The sequence below is a fragment of the Platalea leucorodia genome, assembly GCF_965183815.1.
Source record: "Platalea leucorodia genome assembly, chromosome: 8".
Classification (NCBI taxonomy): Eukaryota; Metazoa; Chordata; class Aves; order Pelecaniformes; family Threskiornithidae; genus Platalea; species Platalea leucorodia.
The window spans coordinates 52,367,600-52,388,780 of NC_138830.1; the positions used below are offsets into that span (position 1 = coordinate 52,367,600).

Below are 21,181 nucleotides of genomic sequence, written 5' to 3' on the forward strand. Positions count from 1 at the left end.
AGTGCTAATCTGCTTCTTTTAAGCCTCTTTAAAATACCTAATTGAAGTACTAGTACTTTTAAACATAGATGGGAAAAAAATAATGATGCATCCTTGCTTATGAAGCCAGGCATTAAAGTGGCTGATCTGTGAACAGCATTTGTTGGTGTTCCAAATGTGCTATTGTGTGTGTTGATTTGAAGCAGGATTATTCTCAGACTCTCTCAATAATTTATGTAATTCAAATACACTCGTGTAGAGGCCACGTGATGGAAGTTTAAAGAGGCTTCTGGGAAGTGGGTATTTCAGGGTGCTTTCCAGTACCCTTCAGATTCAGAGGAAAAAAAAAAAAAAGGTCCAACGTCTTATTTGTAGTCTTTTACAACCATTCAGGCTTCCGCTGCAGTTCACACCAGTGTACATTATTTTTCCTGATTAAAACACCAACTTCTGCTAACTGTAAGTCATTATGTCTCTGGAGGGATTTGCGCCTGCAGTTGCGTACACTGAAATGGAAATTACTGAATTCAGTCACATTCTTCTTCACAAAGGAGTGGCAGCCTTTTTCAAACATCCTTTGTCAAGATTTTTACAAAGCCACCTTGTAACATGTGATATAAAATGACTGTCTGTAATGACAGTGTTTGGCAGCCATGGTAGGTTCCTTCTGTTGGCTAGCAAAGTCATGAGAGCAGGAGAGGGCTAGAAGCTGAGACCAAGTATGTGTGTGTCTGTGTGTGCGTAAACAAGAGAGACCTATGTCCTTTGAAGATAACATTTGAAATGTTATTTCATGGACACAAGTCTGATAGAGGAGGCCTAATAAACTGCTATTTTTTGGCTTGCTGCCTTTGAGAAAACTGGCAGCAACTCCCCATTGCCTAATATGTTGAGCATGGACATCACTTGCAGATATATTGCAAATTCCTCCTGCTGTGGTTTCTCTTCAGAAATTCAGATCATTATTTGCCTGGGGCAGGAGTAGCTCTTAAAGTGTTGTTCATAGCAGCAGTATGTCTCCCAATCTGTCAGCACCGAGTCCTTTGACAGTAGCACATTTCACACTCTTGAAGCCCCTTCTGCTTGTTAAGCCAAATGAAGATGCAGCACAGCTCTGTATTTTTACAGTGTCTGATGTCTCTGGGTGGTAATGCAGTGGCAGGAGAACTTTCAAAAATTTTCCCTTTTGTTTGGCAGTCTGCAACAAACAAGACTTGCCATAGTTAATCAACTTCTAGAACTTTTGCCAGATCATTCAAGAAGCATCAGAAAAGATCAAGGCTGTCTCCATCTGTTCTTCTGCCCTGGTTTGTTTTTTTTTTTTTTTTCTTTAAATGATGACCCTCCATGAAATGATATAATTTAATAACAGGCCTGTTTATATACAGAGCCCATCTGCATACTCTTGGAGATGAAATACAAAATTATAAAGGGGAATTACAGATGGCTGTGGAATTTCTCAGGAATAGAGAAGCAAGAATATTGTAGATGTAAGCATGCACATTTGTGAATTATTATGTGGGGCCTTATGCAGTTTTTGTTGAATTTAATCTGTTTTCTTGATACTGTAGAAATTGTACTATACTGAGGTTGTTGTTACATTCAGAAGCATGTCTTATTTGCTTGAAAATTGATTTACTTGCTTAATAAAGTGTGCGTATCTCTTCAGCATTTTCTGATTACAAACAGCCTCAATGGTGTATATGTTTTTAACATAAATCTTGAAGTGGACATTTTTAAATGGGGTTTTAGTCTAGCTTTGTGGATGCATTTATTTACAAGAACAAACAGTAGTACATATGCATCTTGATGATTACAGCTGCAAATTGTTAATCGGCAATCTGCTTTTCCCTTTGCTATTTGGGAATACAAAGTTTCCTTCCCCTTTAAAAAAAAAATTTAAATAATTACTTTTTAAATCTTAATCAGTAGCATAGCACTGAGGCTGTTTCAGTTGCTTCAACCCATACCTGGGTAGGAATGTGTTTCAGGAGGAAAAAGAAGGTTTAGGAAATGATCTTGTTGCCCTAACTGAAACCCCTTGGGTATGTTGCTAACCTATCAGTTTTCCTAGATCTGGACTGAGTACAGAAAGAGGCATTCTTATTAGTATGCTGCCTCTGAAAATGTTTGGATTTATTACATTTATTGATTGCATGTCATTTCTTGTAGGATGAGTATCTTGTTTTGCTGCTGATGTGAAAATTAAGACTTCAGTCCTGCCAGTGCTATTCCCCACTAGTAACTCTATAAAGGAGACAGCTTTTGCATCCAAAGTTTTGAAGTATTAAAATAATTTGAAGTCATAAAGGGAATCATGATGATTATTTTATGTTTATGGAGTATTTTGAGAGCTTCTACTGTGGGTTGCATATAACAACAGAAACTCAGACTGCTGCAAATTATTCTTCAAATACTTAAGTCAGTTCCTCTGCAAGTATTGAATTGCCGTAGCTACATAGAAACACAGGATCTGTCCTTCCTTCTCGATCATCTGAGTACTTGCTGGTATTAGGGGTCCTATTTACTAGTCGGTGTTTCGACCTTTAGTCTAGATTTCAGTAGGAAAGCACCAGGATTGGTAGTATGTCATGTAATACACAAATATGATGGAAGAGTCAAAAATTAAACTTTTTACGAAGTATTTTTAAAACTGTTATAGTCTGATAACCCATCATGATACACCATTTGCTCTCCTTTCCTCAGCAGACTTGCTTTATTAGGGAAAAATATTCCAATAGAGGTGTTTAGATATACACGTTTCATGACTCGTGCTGGAATGTCCCTGATGCCCCCATTAGAGGGTATGGCTGGTCATACTGTGGGGCTGAGGGGTTTTTTTAGTGCTTTCCTAGTTAGTTAGTGAGTTTGTTTCCATAAATATTCCAGAAACATCTTATGAAGCTAATTTTCTAAAACGTTCTATAAAGCTAATGGAATGTGTTTAGGAAAACAAAATAATCCTCCAAACTATGTTGATTCTGTGTCATTTTGGGTATGTGTCTTACAAGTTACATTGATTTCCAATATTCTTTTGAAGGAAAGTGAAGAAGAGCTTTATTCCTCATGTCGGCAACTTCGGAAGCGCCAGGAGGAGCTTAATAACCAGTTGTTCCTTTATGACACCCATATGAATTTAAGGAATCCTAACAGAGATGCTATATTAAAAGAATTCAATGTGAATGAGCACAAACTCCAGATATATCAAGAGACGTGCAACCGCAGGTGGGTTGATAATCATTCTCCTTTCCAAGGCAGCTCTATCTAGACGTGATTTATGGTAAGGAACTCTCAGATTTATTAAAATGAGCATCTAAAGAGTGGTGAGGGTAGAATGAGCGTGTCTGAAGCAAGGAAGGGCTGCAGTGAAGCAAGGAAGGGCTGCAGTGAAGCAAGGTTGGGCTGCAAGCCGCTAGAGGCCAGCAGATGCTGTGAAATGTCTGCTCAGTGAAATCTCAGTTTCAATGATCACAGTGAAACATGTAAGCTTGTGAGTTTATATTCCTCTCTTCTCCTGCTTTCCAGGAGGAAGTATACACAGCCAAATAAATAAACCGCCTCACTCCTTCTACACTATCAAAGTTCTGTCCCTGGAAATGCCAAATAAATAAACTGCCTCACTCCTTCTACACTATCAAAGTTCTGTCCCTGGAAATGTCATTAGCATATTAGATATGTGGGAACAGAAGATGCTTCCAGATACACAAACCACAAAAGATAAAAACAGTATTGAGTTGTAACAGCATAGAATTGTCAGTTAAGTGTCAGTACGTTATCCAAAGCTTAGGGGAAGGATCTTTCTCCTTTGCTGCCACCTTTGGGCTGGGTGTGAGGGCGACAGACAGAGGCTTCATGTACCAGGAGGAAGTCTTGAGTAGGTCTCAAGATTGGATGAGAGGAAGACTTTTCTTTAAATATTTTCCCCCTTTTTTATGTGTGCTGAACAGCTGTGTGAATCACTGGTTTACTCCCATTTGTTGAGGAAAAAAATTGCAATGCTTGTTGCTGATACATAATTCACCATTTCTATGTAAGTAAATTGAACTTGGTAGACTGTTTTCCTCTGAGAAATTCCTAGTAGACTTGACTTTTTCCTTTTCTTTTCCCTTTTAGATTAAAGGAGAAGAAAGTCAGTAACAGCAAATTCTACTCTTAAAGCAATCGTTCTTCGATGTGTGCTTTATGGTGCAGTTCAGGAAGAGATATTAATTTATCCTGGCCATCCTACTCAATGACGGTCTCATCAGACTGAATGACTGGAAGAAGAGCAGGAGGAGGAAAGATGGGTTTCCTTAATAATTTCTTGTTCTAAGAAAAACCGTTTTAATTCCTAATAATTTATATTCTGTACAAAGCATACCCGCTGTGCAGGCCAGACCTTCTGTGTATTCAAGATTTTTAAAATTTGAGGGCATGTAGTTGGATAGACCTCACTTCTCATTATCAATACCTGAAGTACAAGTATAAATCATCTACTATATTTGTGTACGCAGGCTCTAGATAAGACATTCACAACAATTTGCATGCATGGAATCACACCACTTTAGCAGCCTGGCTCCTTAAGATTAACTGGTAGTGAGTTATTAATTTATTAAATGCTGTAAAAGCACTTCTACACCAGCATTGTCACATCACGTATGTTACAGTGCCCAAGGCAGCAGATTGTACTTCTGATACTGTATAAAATATTTTGGGCAGCTGATAGATCATACTGTATTGTCTCTTGTTAAAAGTTTTCTGTTACATTTTTGAGAATTAGATAATATGTTAATTTTGTTGAAACCAAATATCCTCTGTGACTGTAGTTGCGTTTTGCCTGTTGAACACTTTGTAAGGGTTTAAGAAAAGAACAATGTGTGAACCTGTATTCATAGCCCCCGTGAACTGATGTTCACAACCTCAAGGCACTGGAAGGAAAAGTTTTAGGATATGCAGTAGGAAATATCTGTTTGTTTGCAGAAAGGAAGGATATTTCAAATTCTGAAAAGCATTTACTTTGGTATGTTATCATTTTGCAAATCCTTTCAGCTGCTAATGTGCTTAGAAATGAATTTTTTAATGAACTGTCCATGTTTAATCTTGCAATCCTGCTTAGACGATAGCATCAAATGATAGTGTTCTGTAAATGTAGACCATTTTCCCAAAATCTATCTAATCCAAGAATGATAGTATGCACAAATATAGAGGTACATCGTTCTTACGGCTGTAATCAAATGAAGAACATGGAGCTACAGATGAGAAAACTTGTTAGATTAATCAGTGTGTTTTCCTGCCGGAGCAGAACCAAAAGTCCTTCAATGGCATATTTAACACCGGTTGTCATAATTTGTATATGTGTTGGTTCTTTGTGCTAGCACTAAGTTCTTACTATCAAATTCCTAGTTGCTTTATCTCTACATGGGTGGAGGTTTGCTATCTGTATGCTTGACTTTAACTTTCAAATGTGTGCAGAGGAGTTAAGTTTTTCTGTCTAAGCGACTGCCTGAGGCATAAAATGCTGCATACATAGTGCTGTATTTCTGATCACAGAAAACTTGGATGGATTTGGGATTCACGGCCTGATGAAGCTGCCTCAGCAATTTTCCGTTTCTCTTGCTCCCCACGCTATGACTTCTGTCGTTTCAAGAGGCACTTAATTGATGCCATTGTGCATTCACAGATGGTGGTTTGAGGAACCCCCTTGAGGTTTTGGTTATTGTGTAAAGACAGTCTTGTCTTAGAAAGTGCTATAATAGTGTGTCCCATAATGGGGTGGCTTCTGTAATTTTTTTATTATAAAGAAATTAATTACTAATCACCCAGCTGAAAAGAGAAGAGGGCAAAGTTAAAGGCAATTCTCTGCTTTTCTTTATCCTGTCTGAAATCTCTCTAGTACCCAGTTGCGATTGACCTGTTCAGGGACTAGATGGGTGCAAACCCCCCTCAAACAAAGAAAAAAATCACATCGGCTGTGGATCTGGGAGCTGGAGCTGTAACCTAGACTGCTGCATAAAGCTGGGCTTACCTGCAGTGTCCAGGTGTAATGGGATGATCCAGTTGCTGTTCCTCGAGGAGGGGGACCTTTGGTGTGCATGCATTTTGTAGTGTGTTCCAGGACGTGGTTAGTTCGTCATATGATCAGTCCCTGTGCTATGTATTTCATTCAACAGCCTCCATGAGTCCCATTTAATGTTGTGAGAACGCTGCTGTCAGCGTTGATCAGACAAGGGTGGCCTAAAGCCTTGCCTGGAAGGTCCTGAGGTTGTTGCTACAGGTGGGACAGGATTTATAGGCAGCTGAGTACCAGCTAGGTTTGGACTGATCAGAAAAAAATAGGAGACTACAAGATGCTAGGGCTTAGGGAGATCAAACCCTAGAGCTCGGGGCTCTTGCTGTGGTGGGTTTTTGTTTCATTTTGTGGGGATTTTTTTTTTTTTTTTTTTTTTTTTTTAAGCTCAATTCCAGAGCAGTCATAACCAAATTGTCCATTTGTCCTGGCTTCTTTCATTGGTATGTATATTCCTGACCCAGGACAGCCATTGTGTGATGAACACAGGAGTTCCTTGTGCTGCTGCTGTGCAAATACTTAAGAATTAGCACATTGTGTAGTCCTTTGAAAAGTCCTGTGCACATTCTCCACGCATACATGATGTCAATAGTGACGAGGCATTCCCTCAGTATTTATGACAATGCATTTCATTTTACAGTAAGACTTTTCCCCAGAGTGTAATGTTACGCTGTATTCAGAAGGAAAATACTGCACTGGCTGTTTTGGTGACTTGCAAGTGATGGGCAAGGCTAGGAACTAACTCTTCTCTTGTTTCTTGCATTCTGTGTTTTAACTCCAAAACTTCACCCCTCGATTCTTTGTCAGGGCAGACTCTGTAGCAACTTTTTCACAGTTGCAACTGTTTTAATATGAAAGTAGGTTTGAATGTGTGTGCTAGTTTTATAATCTAGGAGGAAAAGTATCTATAAATTTTTTGAAGTTAACAATATCTGTTAAATTGTTATATTCTTATAGAAACTGTCTTAAATCCTTAAAATAACTTATTTTTAATAAATAATTTTTGATATCTCAGCAGTGATGTGAATGATGCCAGATGCTTCTTTCTTTAAGCGTTGCTCATTGAATTTCATTAATTTTGCCAGTCATTTCAGGCAGTATGAGTGAGTTCTTACTGAAAAGTGGTCTGCTGGTGTGTTACGGTGTGTTCTGCTGGAGGTTGAAGGAAGGGCATTCCTGTGTTTTTAAGATGAACTGACTTATTGATTGTTTCCATAGACATGGTTATTGTTGCACTTCATCTGGCTGCAAACAAGCGGGGCAGAAGGAAAAGGTCAAAGATCATGTTTAACTTGCAACTCCTAACCGACCTTTCCCAGTGATAGGTAGATATAAACTTCAGCCCTAGTGAGCATCAGATTTGTATCAACTCAAACAATAAAGTCTGAACAAGGCAAAGATTAAGTTTGTAGTAATTTGGAAGAACAGTAATCTTGATGTTCACCATAAAATTGTATCAGCCAATGTGCTTAGAAATGAATTTTTTAATGAACTGTCCATTTTCAATCTTGCAATCCTACTTAGACGAAAGCGCCAAATGATAGTGTTCTGTAAATGTAGACCGTTTTCCCAAAATGTCTCTAATCCAAGAATGATAGTATGCACAAATATAGAGGTACATCGTTCTTTTTGCCCATAAGGTGGCATGGGCAGAAGTGCTGCTGGGTGAATGCACGCTATCTTTATGTTGTGATTTTTTTTCATTGTTGGGAGTCTTGGGAACAAAATTTTTCTCAGTCTTCTGATAACAATTATTTGCGTATTGAACAGGAATCAGTATGGGGTATCTGCAGCCTAAGTCTTCCAGGAGGTCATTAGATGAGCCAAAGGGTCTTTTATCACCTTTGAATTTGTGAACATTGGTACACGTGAGTTCTGAAGTCCAAAAAATTTCTTCGTTCAGGTGTGTTGTTGCCTATATTCTCACTTTTTTCCATCTCAATGCATCTGTAAGTTTCTCTGTTGCAAGCATTTTTTTAGCTTTGCAGTTCTCAAACTAACCTTCTAGATGGTGAGATGGCATTAGCTGCGTACCAGGGATTATCTTTGAATTCTCCAAACTAGTTGTAAAAATCTGAATGCGGCGTGGAAACTGAAGTACAGTTGTTGAAGTCTGCTATAGTCGTGTGTCAGCATTTCAAAGTGCAGTCCAACTAGTTGACTTTGTTCCAGACTGAAATTCCATGTATATCATTAGAAACAGAAGTTAAATATATTGAAAATTAACCTGTGGAATCAGCTGGGAGCCAAATTTATCTTCTGATCCATAACAGTATTTATAAACATGCACAGTTATCAGTTTTAAAAGAATTTAAAGTGCAGTTTCATTCATTGCTAGCCTACATTCTTAGCTGTTACTCCAGCAAAACAGGGAATCATGAGCTTGACTAAAATAAAGCAGAAGTAGTTCCCTTAACACTTGTGTACTCCTGAATTGCAGTTTAATCCCCAGATCTTTTACAATATGTGTAAATTATCAGTGTTCAGGACACTTTTCTCTGAAGATCACATCATAAATTATTAAATATGCCACTATATTGTTGAAAGTATGTAGAAATTAGTAATAAATAGAAATGAAGGAAAATTTTGGTTGGGTCTCTTAGGAGAAGGCGCTATAAAAGTCTGGTCTACTTTAAGGATCATTGACATTTAAACTTCTACAATAAATATATTTAAATGTACATTAGAAGTATAAGTTGTTCATGTATATCTGGCAGAGTTTTACCTGGACATGCTGTGAATGTGAGGTTAAGCATCTGACCCAAGATCCTTAAACTATTCACTTACAACATCAGCATCATTCTTTATAGCGAGGCACTTATCAATTGTTAAATAATTTTGAGGACTAGGAAAAAATGAAGCTGTGCTACGTTTTCAGTTCTGCTTTTTCAGTTTTTAGATGCCTTTCTGGTAATTCACTTTCAGGTAATAGATTAGAATTTGGAAACAGACACAACACTTGAATTAATTAAGGTAATTTACTCAGCTATTCATGCAAGAGTAGTAATAACAAATAAAAAACAGGAAGAAGGAGAGAGAATTCTCACTGTAAAATACTTAAAATAGAGCAGATGTGACTGGCTTTATACATATGTAATTTTCAAGCAATTTTAAAGGATCTCCTTAAGCCACAGATTTCCTGTTTTCATTTTGGAAAGAGGAAAAGTATCCTTCACCTCTTCTGTAGTCAGGACTTTGCTTTTTTTTACTAGGTGGAGCTGCATGACAGGGAATTAACGAATATACCAGTACACTGTTGATGGGGTCTGGGGTAGCCATCCCCAAGCCGTGCCTTATTTCTCCTGACAAGCCCCTGATTTAGTACCCTGTGCTCGAGCAGAAGTCACGGGCTGTTGGGACAAAATAGTGCCTCCTGTTCTGTTATCAGTGAAAAGTTCTGTCCTTGACTCCAGACGAATGAGAAGGCTCATGTGTTGAGCTCAGCTTCTGCAGGAGTTCTGGTATTCGTGTTTTGTTTGGTTTTTTTTTTTTTTTTTTGGTTGTTGGTTTTGGTTTTTGGGGTTTTTTTTTTGTCTTCTTAGGAGCTTCCTCTTCTGTTGTACCTAAAAAGCTATCCAGGGCTTTAACCTCAGCCAGCATTAACAGTGTGAATTTAGGCTTCATGAGTTTAGGTCCCTTTCATAGATTTTTTCCACCAACCCCACCATTGAGATAATTATGAATGGCAGTAGCTGAGTTTTGCTAATAAAAAGATCACAAATAGCAGAAGAAATTCCTCTAGGGCACAGGAGTTTTGTTCCATACCTTAAAAGATCTTTTTACAAGACTTAGCGTGAAATACTGATAGTATGGTTCTGTGCAATAGGCTTGTGCAATTTCTTGTACGTGTTGTTTTTGTCCGTTGCTTCTGCTGGCATTAAAATTTCCTAATCTATTTCTGATAACATTGTGTCAAAACCAGAGAACTTAAAGGGGAGAACAACCAAGTGGTTTTCACGTGAAAAAAACAGGGCCTGTTGGAAAGAGAACAGCGGGCCAATGCTTTCGTGAGGTCACAACTGTATTTTTTTCTGGTTTATTACAAAGAAGGTTTCTTCTTCCTGCAGACTGTGGTGATGTGTATTAATGACTTCTGGAGAGCGGCCCTTCTGCCATCAGCACCCTGTTGGAGGCACATCAGCTCTTTATAAAGGAGCGCAACGCTCCTGCTACACAAACACCGCTGCCCCAGGCCCCCTCAATTTATTTGCAATTATAGGGAGGGAAAAAAAAAAGTTGAGTTCTCTCTTGAGCTGTCCCTCAAACTAAGTATTAAATTTAGTTTCTTTCATGGTGTACACACTGGTAGAGGAATGAAGGAGGAGGAAAGTCAGATTTCAAGCAAAACAAAATATGTCGTTATCAATAGTGATTTTTCTTTTTTAAAGGTAAACTTCTCAGGAAAAGAACTCAACATTCAAAAAATAATGCTATCTTCAGTCATCGTTAACTACAGAAATTTCCATCTTCTAAACACAGGTGGCAGTGGACTTTTAGCTGGGTTTCTCTATTTAGGCATTCTTGTTTTCTGAGAATCCTTTAACAACGCAGTAGAGCTACCGCCTGTCTCTGCCTCTTCACTTCCCCATTTAAATCCCAGTAGAGTTCAACAGAACTGAAGTAGTTGGACCTTACACAAAATTAATTTAAGATCAATGTAGTTCCAGCTATTAAAATGGAAAGACTGAAGTTTAAAGAGAACTGTGAGCTTCTTGAAGGACTGTCCTTTTATCAAGAAGTACTGAAACTGTAATGCAGATGGGTTAAGGGAAAACAACTTTGTGATTTAACATTTTGATGTGAAGTTTCTCAGTAGCTCTTCCTATATTAAACTGACAGAGATGAGGGAGTTGCTAGAGACAATAGTGACCTATACTTAACAAGGTCTTATTTTCTATTCTTAAAACTCCACAAAATTATGAGTTTCATTGCACCAAGGGTTTATCATCCTACTAGAAAGGTGATGTTCTATTCAAATGGTGTCAGGTGTTAAAGAAATATTATTAAAGGCTAAAAATGTTTTATAAACAGTGGAACATGAATGTAATCACTTACCAGATGTCTTTGATGGATTATTTGTTTAACCATTCAATAATGCTGGGAAAAAAATCATAGGTTTTATTTATGAATGCACTTTAGCTAGCTCATTAATTTTAAACAGGCATATTTTACTGTTAGAAAAATCTACAAATTTGTGCTGCTTCAAGCACTTTGCTATAACTTAGATTAACCATTGTGCATTTTCCAGAAATGTCATTAGATATCACAGAGTTAACTCAGAAAAGCATACCGGAATGTATTAATTAAAAAAAAAAAAAAAAAGGATTTATTTATTGTCTAGCAGTTTATCAGTTAATCTTGGTTAGACATATATACATCCAAGCTGGAAAGCAGAATTTGGTCTTGGAATGTGATCCAAGAATAAGTTTCTCCTCCTCTGGATCGTGTAGCACAAACTCTTTAAAGGGCAGGGACCAAGAGTACAATCCCATCACGGAGGAGGAAGGGTCAGTCTAAGGACATTTGTTCCATTCACTGTAGTGTGCTGTTGTACCTGAAAATAAAATGCTGTTGCAGTAATACTGAGCTTCATCTTGTTAGTGATCCGATCAATTTTACTTTGAAGAGGAACTATGTATAAAAATTACACCTTTTTACTCAGCGGTTCCATTCCTTGGGGATAAAACTGTTAGTGATATTTACCTGAATGACACAAATGTGTATTTCCTTGGGTTTTTTTATTACCTGTCTGTCAAAACCAAGAGTACTCAGAGAACATAACTAAATTCTGTCCTCCATACTCAGCGTTTCATCTTTCAGAGTGGAAATGTAACTGCAGATGGAAACCACGAGACCATCACAGCAATCAGCAGCAAGAGCAATCCTCCATCCCTAGCAAGGTGCATCATGGTGTACTTTCTCTGCTTTGGTCCACATCCCTGAGATCTAAACCACTCGACCACTTCCTTCAGGCTATATTGCTGAGGCTCATACCCCAGCTCCTTTCTGGCCTTCTCCATACTAAAATAATGCGTGACACCAGTTTTGTAAACCTCTGTGCGAGTGAGGAGAGGCTGAAAATTATAAACGCGACCTACAAGAAAATGAACTACTTCAGTAAGGAATGCAAAAAAATAGACAAGGGAGAGAGGAAGACGACGGGTTGGGAACTTGTAACCCAAACCTTCCACTAACGGTCGGAAAAATTCAAAGTTATTTACAGGCCTGCCGTCTGAAATAAAATAGGCTTGGCCTGCAGCTATGTGCTTTTTGTTGGCTTTGAGGGCCTCAGAGGCAAGGATATGAGCCTGAACTAGATTGTCTACATGTACAAATTCTACTAAACTAAGAGGATCTCCATATACAAATTTAAACAGTCCCCTTTCAATGTAACTAACTATTCTTGGAAGATGTCTTTGTTCTCCAGGCCCATAGATGCCTGCTGGTCGGAGAGCACAAGTCCTTAATACACCTTTCCCATTTCCAAGCTCAGCACCGTTTGCCTCCAGCACCTTCATTTCAGCTAAAGATTTGGTCCGGGAGTAGTGATCTGGATGAAGGTGAAGAGGTAGATAAGGCAGAGATTCGTCCCCATTTTCTATAATCTGACCTCCAAATATCACGTTATATGTACTTGTATAAACCAGACTCGACACTCCTGTGCTCTTGCAGGCTTGGATGACATTTTCTGTTCCTTTCACGTTAACATCTTCTATAAGTTTTCGGTTCAGCTGCTCCCTGCCAGACATCCCATAGGAAGCGATATGGAATACGCAGATTACATCTCTAAGAGCCTCTTCCACTTCAGACAGGCAACAGACATCCCCTTGCATGAACTTTATTCCCTCTGGCACGGTTTGAAGTGGCTTCACAACATCAAAGAGAATCACATCAACTCCCTTTTGGTATATGGCACAACCTAAACTAAACCATGATGGAAACCGTATGTTAGTATACATAGCATAACGATGCATGAAACATTTCATCTGGAGGTAAGAGAAGACTATTAACAATTTTAATACTGATTTTTTTTTTTTTTTTCCTTTTTTTTTTCTGATGGGAGTCTTAAATATTCAGCCATCTACTACGGAGAAGATTCAACTGTGATACTTCAGGTACTGAACTAATTTCTCATGCTCCATCAATACTTTGGAGGAAAAAAAAAGGAAAAAAGAGGCAGAACTGCTGTAAAGGAGAATTCAGAACACAAATAACTGAAGTGCTTTCAGCAGCCTTTTAGAAGAACCTAGCTATTTCTCTGCTTCTGTCACCTACAGATCAGCAATAGCAAACCTTTCAGATGTAAACCTGTAGCCAAGTATTTAAAAAAAAAAATTACTGGTTTTATCTTAATGCTTTTGTACCATCCCAATTCTGTCAGAACAATAGGTTGGTCTTCACCATTGCGTTTGAAAACTATGGAGAAGAGGAATGAGCGAGATGCTTCTAAGCTGGTATGAATACTTTGCCACATGTCTACATCTTACTCTAAGTCACAGGTAGAAACACAGGTATTGACACAAAGCATAAATCTGGTATTCCTCTCCCCCTTTCCTGCAACTGTCGTATTTCTATAGTGCTTAAAGGGGGAGACAGTGGAGGAAAAAGCCAAGCAGAAGTCGGATAGGTATCTTCTGAGATTTCCTCCCCCTCCCCACTTGAAATTTACTTTTTGGTCATGACTGTAGTCTCTCTCACCTATGTAAGCAGTTATAACTCTGACAGTACTCTAGAAGATAGTGTGGCGCTCAAAATAGGGTTTTTTCTTTACCTGGCCTGCTAGAGCCATCTACAGTAAGGGGAAATGGATTTCACTGAAATATGTACCTTATTAACAACTCTAATCCTAAAACATCACTGTCCATAAAAATAAATATATTCTTGAGAGTGGAGAGCAGCTGGATATTTAATCTATATGGCTAAGCACATGTGTAACTATTTGCAGGCCACGGCCTACTGTCCAAAAGAGGAAGATCTGCATACAAGTGTAGGCTTGCTCTTCAGAGTAGGCTGAAAGATGATGATCTAAATCCCCATTACAAAGGTGACCAGGCAAGTAAATGTCTGCAAGTCAGTTGATGCTTGACATTTGGAAGCAGAATAACATATTTACTTAAAACATGTGGAAACAGAATGACATGTTTGTTTAAAACTGAGGTCCAAGATGAATCGGATGGGGGTGAACTGGATCAGGCATCTCAGGCCCATGGTTTTCCCTTTTACAGATGGATTTTGTTGCCTCACCAGCAGTGATCTTTTACATTTATTCTTGTATGTAGTAACTATTTAATGCACTAACCGGAAGCCAAAATAACCGCCTCCTCCAGTAATGAGGACTGTTTCCTTGGCAGTATTCTCGGGTTCCATCCTCTTTCCTGTGGCACTATTTAAGGAAATTGACCTATAAAACACATTGTAAATACACACATTAAAATCAATCTGAGTTTTACTATCACTACACATTCAGTTATTCACGGATCTATTGAGGCCTTTCATTTCACCATCTGCTAGGGGAGGCAGAAACACATTCTGCCCTGGTGTTTCTCAAAAGAGAGGTTATACTTGGAGAAAAGATGACTGCTGTGGAAAAAAGCAAATACACAGCTGCCGTTACGAAGAGTTAGTTAAGTCTTCACCGTCCCTCCCCGGGCCTTGTTCTGTTCCGTGTACACCGGCTGCAGGCGGGGCGCCCTCAGCACGGCAACCCCGCACGGGGCACGGCCCTCTCGGAACCGACCGTCGGGGAGCGCAGAGCCGCGCTGAGGAGCCCCCGCGGGCGGGAAGGGGGCTCGGGGGAGCTGGGGGCTCGGGGGAGCTCCGCGCCCGAGGCTGGGCGGGCTCCCGCCCGTACCTGCTCTGCCGGCCGCCGCCTTCTCGGAGCGCCGCGCTGCTGCGGTGCCGGCGCCGCTGGGCTTCACGGGAAATGGAGTTTTGCGGGGGCGGTGGGCGGGTGCCGAGCGACAAGATGGCGGCGGGGCGCTTTGGGCGGGAAGCGCGGTCGGGCGGGTGTGGCAGTTTTGTCCCGGTAAACGTCGATGAGTTGGAGTTTGCCGTGTTGTGTCAATTTGCATGCCCGGAAGATGCTGCTTTTCCCGTTCCCTTCCCCAAGGACACTCGACCAGAGCTTGGCTCTCAGCATGAGGCACTTTAGAATGGAGAATCTCCTGTTGGCTTTGAAATCTGAGCCCTTTCCAGCTGTGTCACACCCCGATGTTTGTGCTCTTCCCTCAGTGCGTGCCTGCAAGTGTCATCCCAGGGGTGTGAGGCTCTAACCAAGTCTGGGACACTTAAGAGGGGCCTTGTGGCTAAAAAGCTCTTTAGTTTCAGGTGTTTTGGGCGGATGGGAGTTTCTGGCCTCGCTGCTGAACATGCTGGTATGAAGATACCTCAGCCGCCTTCGAGTACCCCACCATGTCCGGGAGAGCTGCGCCCTCGCAGCGTCTCGGGGCCATGAACGTGGCTGTCCTGCATCCTGGTGCATCCGTCGCAAGCCGCGTAACACGCTAACAGAAGTCCGCAGCGCCTCGTGCAGAGGCTGAAATGGTTTTGGGCCTGGGAAAACAGTGCACAGGGCTGACTGACTGCAGCAGAATTGCTCCCGAGTTAAGCATCAGCAGCTCGCTGCAAGCTGGCTGCGAGAGAGCGCCGTAACAGGAAAACAACAAAAAGAATTGCACTACCAAAGCCTGTTTTGTGGTATTTTCCCTTTTTCTTCTGCAGAAGTGTGAGTCACTTGGGGAATGTTAGAAAGAGCTCAAGAAGTGGATTCAGTGTCAAAACTACTTAAAACACTCAAGTTTCTGTTTTGCAAAACCTTGGCAGAAGTAGACACAGTATGTTGTGTTTTTATTTTGATCGATGGCTGGCAAGAATTAAAACTAAGCAGATTCTAAAAAGAATTCTGTGAGCATTAAAGATTTTTTTTAGCAATGATTTCTTACTGGTGAACCTCTGTGACTCTTCAATAGCAATTTCAGGCGTTGAGCTTGTGCTGTACAACCTGACTGTGCAGAGCTGCTGCATCTATGTAGATGTGTGGAGTGCCTGGTTTGGAGGGCATCCTTCAATCATAGCTGATTTCCCTGTCTGCTGTCTGTATGGGCAGAAGAGTGGGTTTGAGGCAGCCTTGGAGCATCCCTTAAAATGCCATGCAGACGTGTAATCAATGGTGTGTTCACAAAGGTATGAGAATTCTAGCTCAGAAGCAGAAAAATCGCTTATGTGTTCCCAAATACAAAATATAAGAATTCTGTAGCGCCGCATATGCCTTCTGGATTTATGCATAATACCTCAATCTACTTGATTAAGATTTTTAGAAAATTTTAATCACCTGGAAAGTACAAGAGAGTCCTGAATTTTCCCTGAGATCTGCTAACACAAAGTGTTTTATCTTTGAGGAATATCATAGTAGATGATGACAGTTGATGTCTGTGTTCTGATCAGACAGATTGCGTTTGAATGGAATATCGCAGAGCTGCAAAATGAGGTTGGAAGGAAATGCTCGATATTGCTCAGCTGAACCCCCTGCAGAAAGCAGGTTCAGCCAGAGAGGTTACTTGGGAGTGTGTTGGTGTTGAATATCTCCAAGACTGGAAACTTCACACGTTCAGCCACTTTCTCCTGATAGCTTATAGAGCTTTGTACTAACCTAACGGTGTCCCTGACCTTGCACTCCATGTTGTGTAGGTAAATCCTTGTATTTGAATAGGCAGCTGTTAACCTCAGGGTGGCGTCTTGTCCTCTGGGCTTTGTGATACGTCCATGCAGGACAGTTTGCAGGACTGAGACTTCTTTCTCCTTCCACATTCCGCTTTTTCTTACTTCTTGCCTTGTATGTTATCTACAGTAAGCGAAATGTTAGATTATCTCATAATTAGAGTAAATATTATGAATTATCTCATAATTAGAGTAAATATTATGAATATGAAAAAGCTGTCATTAAGATACTGTAAAGCTTCTGCTCTTAAACTACTATCAGTTTTATTTTTCATTATAGTAAATAGTCCTTTTTGGCTTCAAAGAATAGTAAGCAACATTCATTCCTTCAAAATGGTGACATCTGTGAAAGCTGTGGGTAAATGTTGTCCTCATTTTACATTGACAGATTTGATGTTAAGATTTGACACTCTCAAATCTCATCATTTTGCACAACCCATTTGTTCATGCTTTTTAATTTCCTATGAGACCCTACTTTACCTAAGACTTTATGGACTTTATTTATAAATTCTGTGTTCCCATCAAGTAAATGGACTTCCAGTTTTACTTTATATATAATGGAATGTTGGTCCTTGTTTCTTTTTTTTTTTTTCAAAAACATGTAAACCCGTTCTCCACTACCAATTTTCACTTTAAAGAACCAGGCATTTTGGAGCGTGCCTTGCATATATCCCAGCACGGAGAGAATCAGACTATGTTAGAGTCACTTGAAGAGAGTGCATTGATACGTGGAATGGAGGCTAGGGCAAGATGTGTCAGGATAGAATCGCTTGCAGTGTAAATGGGGTATTATCTGCCACAACCCGAGTTGCAATGAACCTGAAACAGGCTGCAAAGAAATCCTTAAATCAGCAACTAAACAGTGCTAAATAAGCAGCTGTAGTGAACAATGCAAGTTAGAAAGAATGAGCAATGAAATCATTAATTCTTCTTTCATAGTATGTCAGTTCATCTGGTTCCCTTTGCAATTTAAAATACTTAACTAGTAAAATTATTTTTGTCATAAAAATACAAAGTGTGCCGACAGTACTGCCTCAGGAAGCAGGGCAATATTTCATCTGGGGAAATAAACCTTATTCTACTGTTTTTGTATTATTTGATTGATTTCTTTTTGGTATTACTTAATTGTGCTTTGTTTTTCATTGAACAGTGGGATAAGAGAAGAGAACAAGACTTAAAACTAGGTCAGAACCAACCACATTAATGGTCTTACTAAAACTTATAAAGCTAATTGGTTAGAATAGTACTAAAAAGTTGAAAAATAATATCTACATTGTGAATGAAAGTAGAGAGAATTGTAATGTTCAAAATTAGAATCAAACATTCAATCTAGATTAGATTGGAATATCTTTAAAGGAGGATGGGGTTTGGGATAAAAATGCTAGTCTGAGTTTTATTCTTGGCTATGACAGAGGTTTCCTGAGTGACCTTCAGAAAATCAAATTTTGTTCTGTAACAAAGGTGGCATTGCACTTCTTCACTGCCCGAGGTTGTGGTGGTGCTTGTTTCATTTGTGTTTTTGAAGCTGATATCGGAGGTGCTGTACAAATATTAATAAAGCAGGAAATCAGTTGTATGGGGCTTAAAGACTTTAGGCAAGTATGCAAATTAGACCCTCTGAAAATGTTAACATTGACTTCTTCTTAGGACACTTGTTCACAGTACAGTATTGCTTGTGGAAAGTGTCATACATTTGGTGATGTGGAGATGACAAACCAAAGTACTTACAGTTTCTTTTTCTTGTGAATTCTAGTAATGGGAAGACTTACCCTGTCTCTTCCACACTGAGAAAAGAAAGGGATTTCAACATTAATGGTATTCACTGTTTAGTGAACACCATTCACTGAGGCTGATTAAAATTGTTCATCCAAACAGTTGCTTTATATCATTTGCCTAATCTAATTCTTCTGTGTTCTCTCATTTTAGGAGATAAGACTTCATAAACATTTCTAGTCCTGACTAGAAGGAGGTGCAGGGAGTAGTGGATTCCTTATCAAAATAGGAATTCACAAAATGGAAGGCGGTTTCTACTCAACCCCCCTTGCAAAGGGTCAAGCTGTTTGCAGAGTATTTTGAGACCTTTGGGTGAAGGAAGAGGTTAGGTTTATGTTGCACTGAAGATGTATGCCTTTGTTATATGAGCCTTCCTAATACTGTCAACCAATGGCTAAATTCCATCATCTTCTAGTTCTGGGATCCTCTTGAATGTGGATGCAGATTTTGGGATGAATGTTAACCTGTAGCTAGCAAGTTCCTTTTCAAACACGACCAGAAGGAAGATCCAACAGAGAACCCATAGAGGGACTCAGGTGTGATGTTGGCAGCAGCAGTGCAGGGACCTGCTCACAGGTTTCTGTCCCTCCTCGTTCGGTCAAGGCAGCTCTGCTCAAAGCTGTGCAGTCAGGAGCCGTTCGTAGCCTCCTTTCACCAGGGGATGGCAGCAGCTCTGCCCTGTGATGTTGGGTGTAGAGTGGTGCAGTCAGCTCTTCAGAAGGTGCAAACGGCTCAAACTTTGCATGTTTTCACCCCAAAGGATCAGGTTGGGTGGAAATATCGAGCAGTTGCCAGTTGAACCAGCTGCTTAAAGTGTCTGGATGATTCCTTTTGCAGTTATGTATTCTTCAGTGTGGCCTGAGTCCTATGGTGCTGTTGTAACATAGCGCTGATGTAGCACAGATAGTTGACATCGTTAATATCAGTGTTACATTTGATGTCATGGTTTCAGACCTTACAGCTTAGTTACCAACTAGGTATTTTGTGCAGCATATGTGCACTGTATCTTGTAAATAACAGGGTGACACAAGTCAACTTTCTTGCCAAATAGCTGTTCACAGATCGGAACAACCTAAGCTCGGTAGTCATGCCCTGACTCTCTTGAATTTTATGGCAGGGTTTCACTGTGGTCATCTTTAGTGCATTAGTTATGCAAAATTATTGCTATAAAAGACACTGAAAATACCTTGAATTATTTTCACAAGGATTCTTAAAGAACAAACTTGATTCTCAGGTGTCTGTTCAGCAATATGAAGTGATGCGTGCATTCTGTGAAGTCGTCAGAAATTAACTTCTTTTCCCTTCTGTAATGCTTCAGAAATGCAGATTATCATATTTGCAAGAGTAACATTTAGTTATTTATCCTAAAAGGAAGGGAAGAAAGAAAGTTTACATATTTTAGGATAAGTGAATGGTTAGAGCACAGGACTGAAAATAACCTGTGTTCTCCCTTTTTACGTTGGTAACAAATAGCTGTTTCTGGTCTGTGCCTCTCTAGGTACTCTGCAGGGCACATCGATAACCCAGTTTTCAGAACGAGTGGATGTTAATCTTCATAACCTCCGTGGAGTTAAACAGCGTCTCAAGGGACTCTTAACAGCCACTCCTAAGCATTTCAGACTTGGTGTCTGAAGTAAGTGGTTGCTCCAACAATAGTAATCTTAAGTCCCTTAAGCCTTGGGATTTTTTTTTAAATTGTAATTTGACCTGATGCGTTACCTGATGTTCTGGGGTGCTAATATCTGTTTACAAAATATGTTGCAAACTTATTAGTACTTAAAAAAGGCTGTTATCCAAGATAACTGTGGCACATTAGAGGCAAAAAGCCAAATTTTAGCCCGTCCTGTATCTTTACTTCATGAATAATTTCAGTAATGCAGAGGAGGTACACAGGACTGTAAGGGCTAAAGGATTGAGTCTCTTTGTACCTGAAAGGATTATATGCTTTAAAAGTTAGTACATTAAGAAACATCTTATGAAAAGAATAGCAAAATATTCTTGAAAAGACTTTCACAGATGTTTTTGCTCTCAGAGTGAGGGAGGACAGGTTTTGGAATGCAGTGCTGAATGTCTTTGATTCAGTTACTTAAAGTGAGTCTTGTAAGTCTTGGCAACTCTTTTAGAAGGTAATTATAGAATCATAGAATCATTTAAGACCTTTAAGATCATTGAGTCCAACCGTAAACCTAACACTGCCAAGTCCACCACTAAACCATGTCCCTAAGTGCCACATCTACATGTCTTTTAAATAGCTCCAGGTGTATATCATAGAATCATAGAATCATTAAGGTTGGAAAAGACCCTTACGATCATCAAGTCCAACCATTAATATATACTTATGGTTCAGTAATTGTCTGATTCAGTTTCATCCAGCTGCCCTTATTTACCACACTGATAATGAGGAATGGCTTCCCTGTCATAGTAATTTAAAATTTAATTCAATTATCCCTAGGTTTACAGAAATCTTACCGGCTTAGCTAGCAAAAACAAGATGAGGTTGGTCTGCTCTGCATCACTGACACTAATAATTGAACATCCAGTTGATGGTTGGAGATGTACTACTTAGATCTTTTGGAAGGATCTAAAAGATCTTTCGGCTTCACAGACAGCTAATCATGTGCTATACCATACGTAGAAAAAACTCAAGGCAAAATGTGTTCTTTAATC

At 39.6% G+C, this 21,181-nt stretch overlaps 2 protein-coding genes across 2 annotated transcripts in view; one reads left to right on the plus strand and one right to left on the minus strand.

Moving 5' to 3' along the window:
* Positions 1-6,372, plus strand: part of PLCG2 (phospholipase C gamma 2) — a 66,715-nt gene extending 60,343 nt beyond the window's left edge. Inside the window, exons 32-33 of the mRNA XM_082320791.1 lie at positions 3,020-3,204; positions 4,093-6,372. Coding sequence (XP_082176917.1) covers positions 3,020-3,204; positions 4,093-4,135 — 228 coding nt within the window. The 3' untranslated portion in view covers positions 4,136-6,372. The remainder of the gene's footprint in view (positions 1-3,019; positions 3,205-4,092) is intronic.
* Positions 6,373-11,841: 5,469 nt separating this feature from the next.
* Positions 11,842-14,392, minus strand: SDR42E1 (short chain dehydrogenase/reductase family 42E, member 1; the record flags this gene model as incomplete). Its single annotated transcript, XM_082320925.1, has 2 exons — positions 11,842-12,949; positions 14,325-14,392. 2 exons carry the CDS (start codon positions 14,390-14,392, stop codon positions 11,842-11,844), a joined length of 1,176 nt encoding a protein of 391 aa, XP_082177051.1.
* Between the last annotated feature and the right edge of the window lie 6,789 nt (positions 14,393-21,181).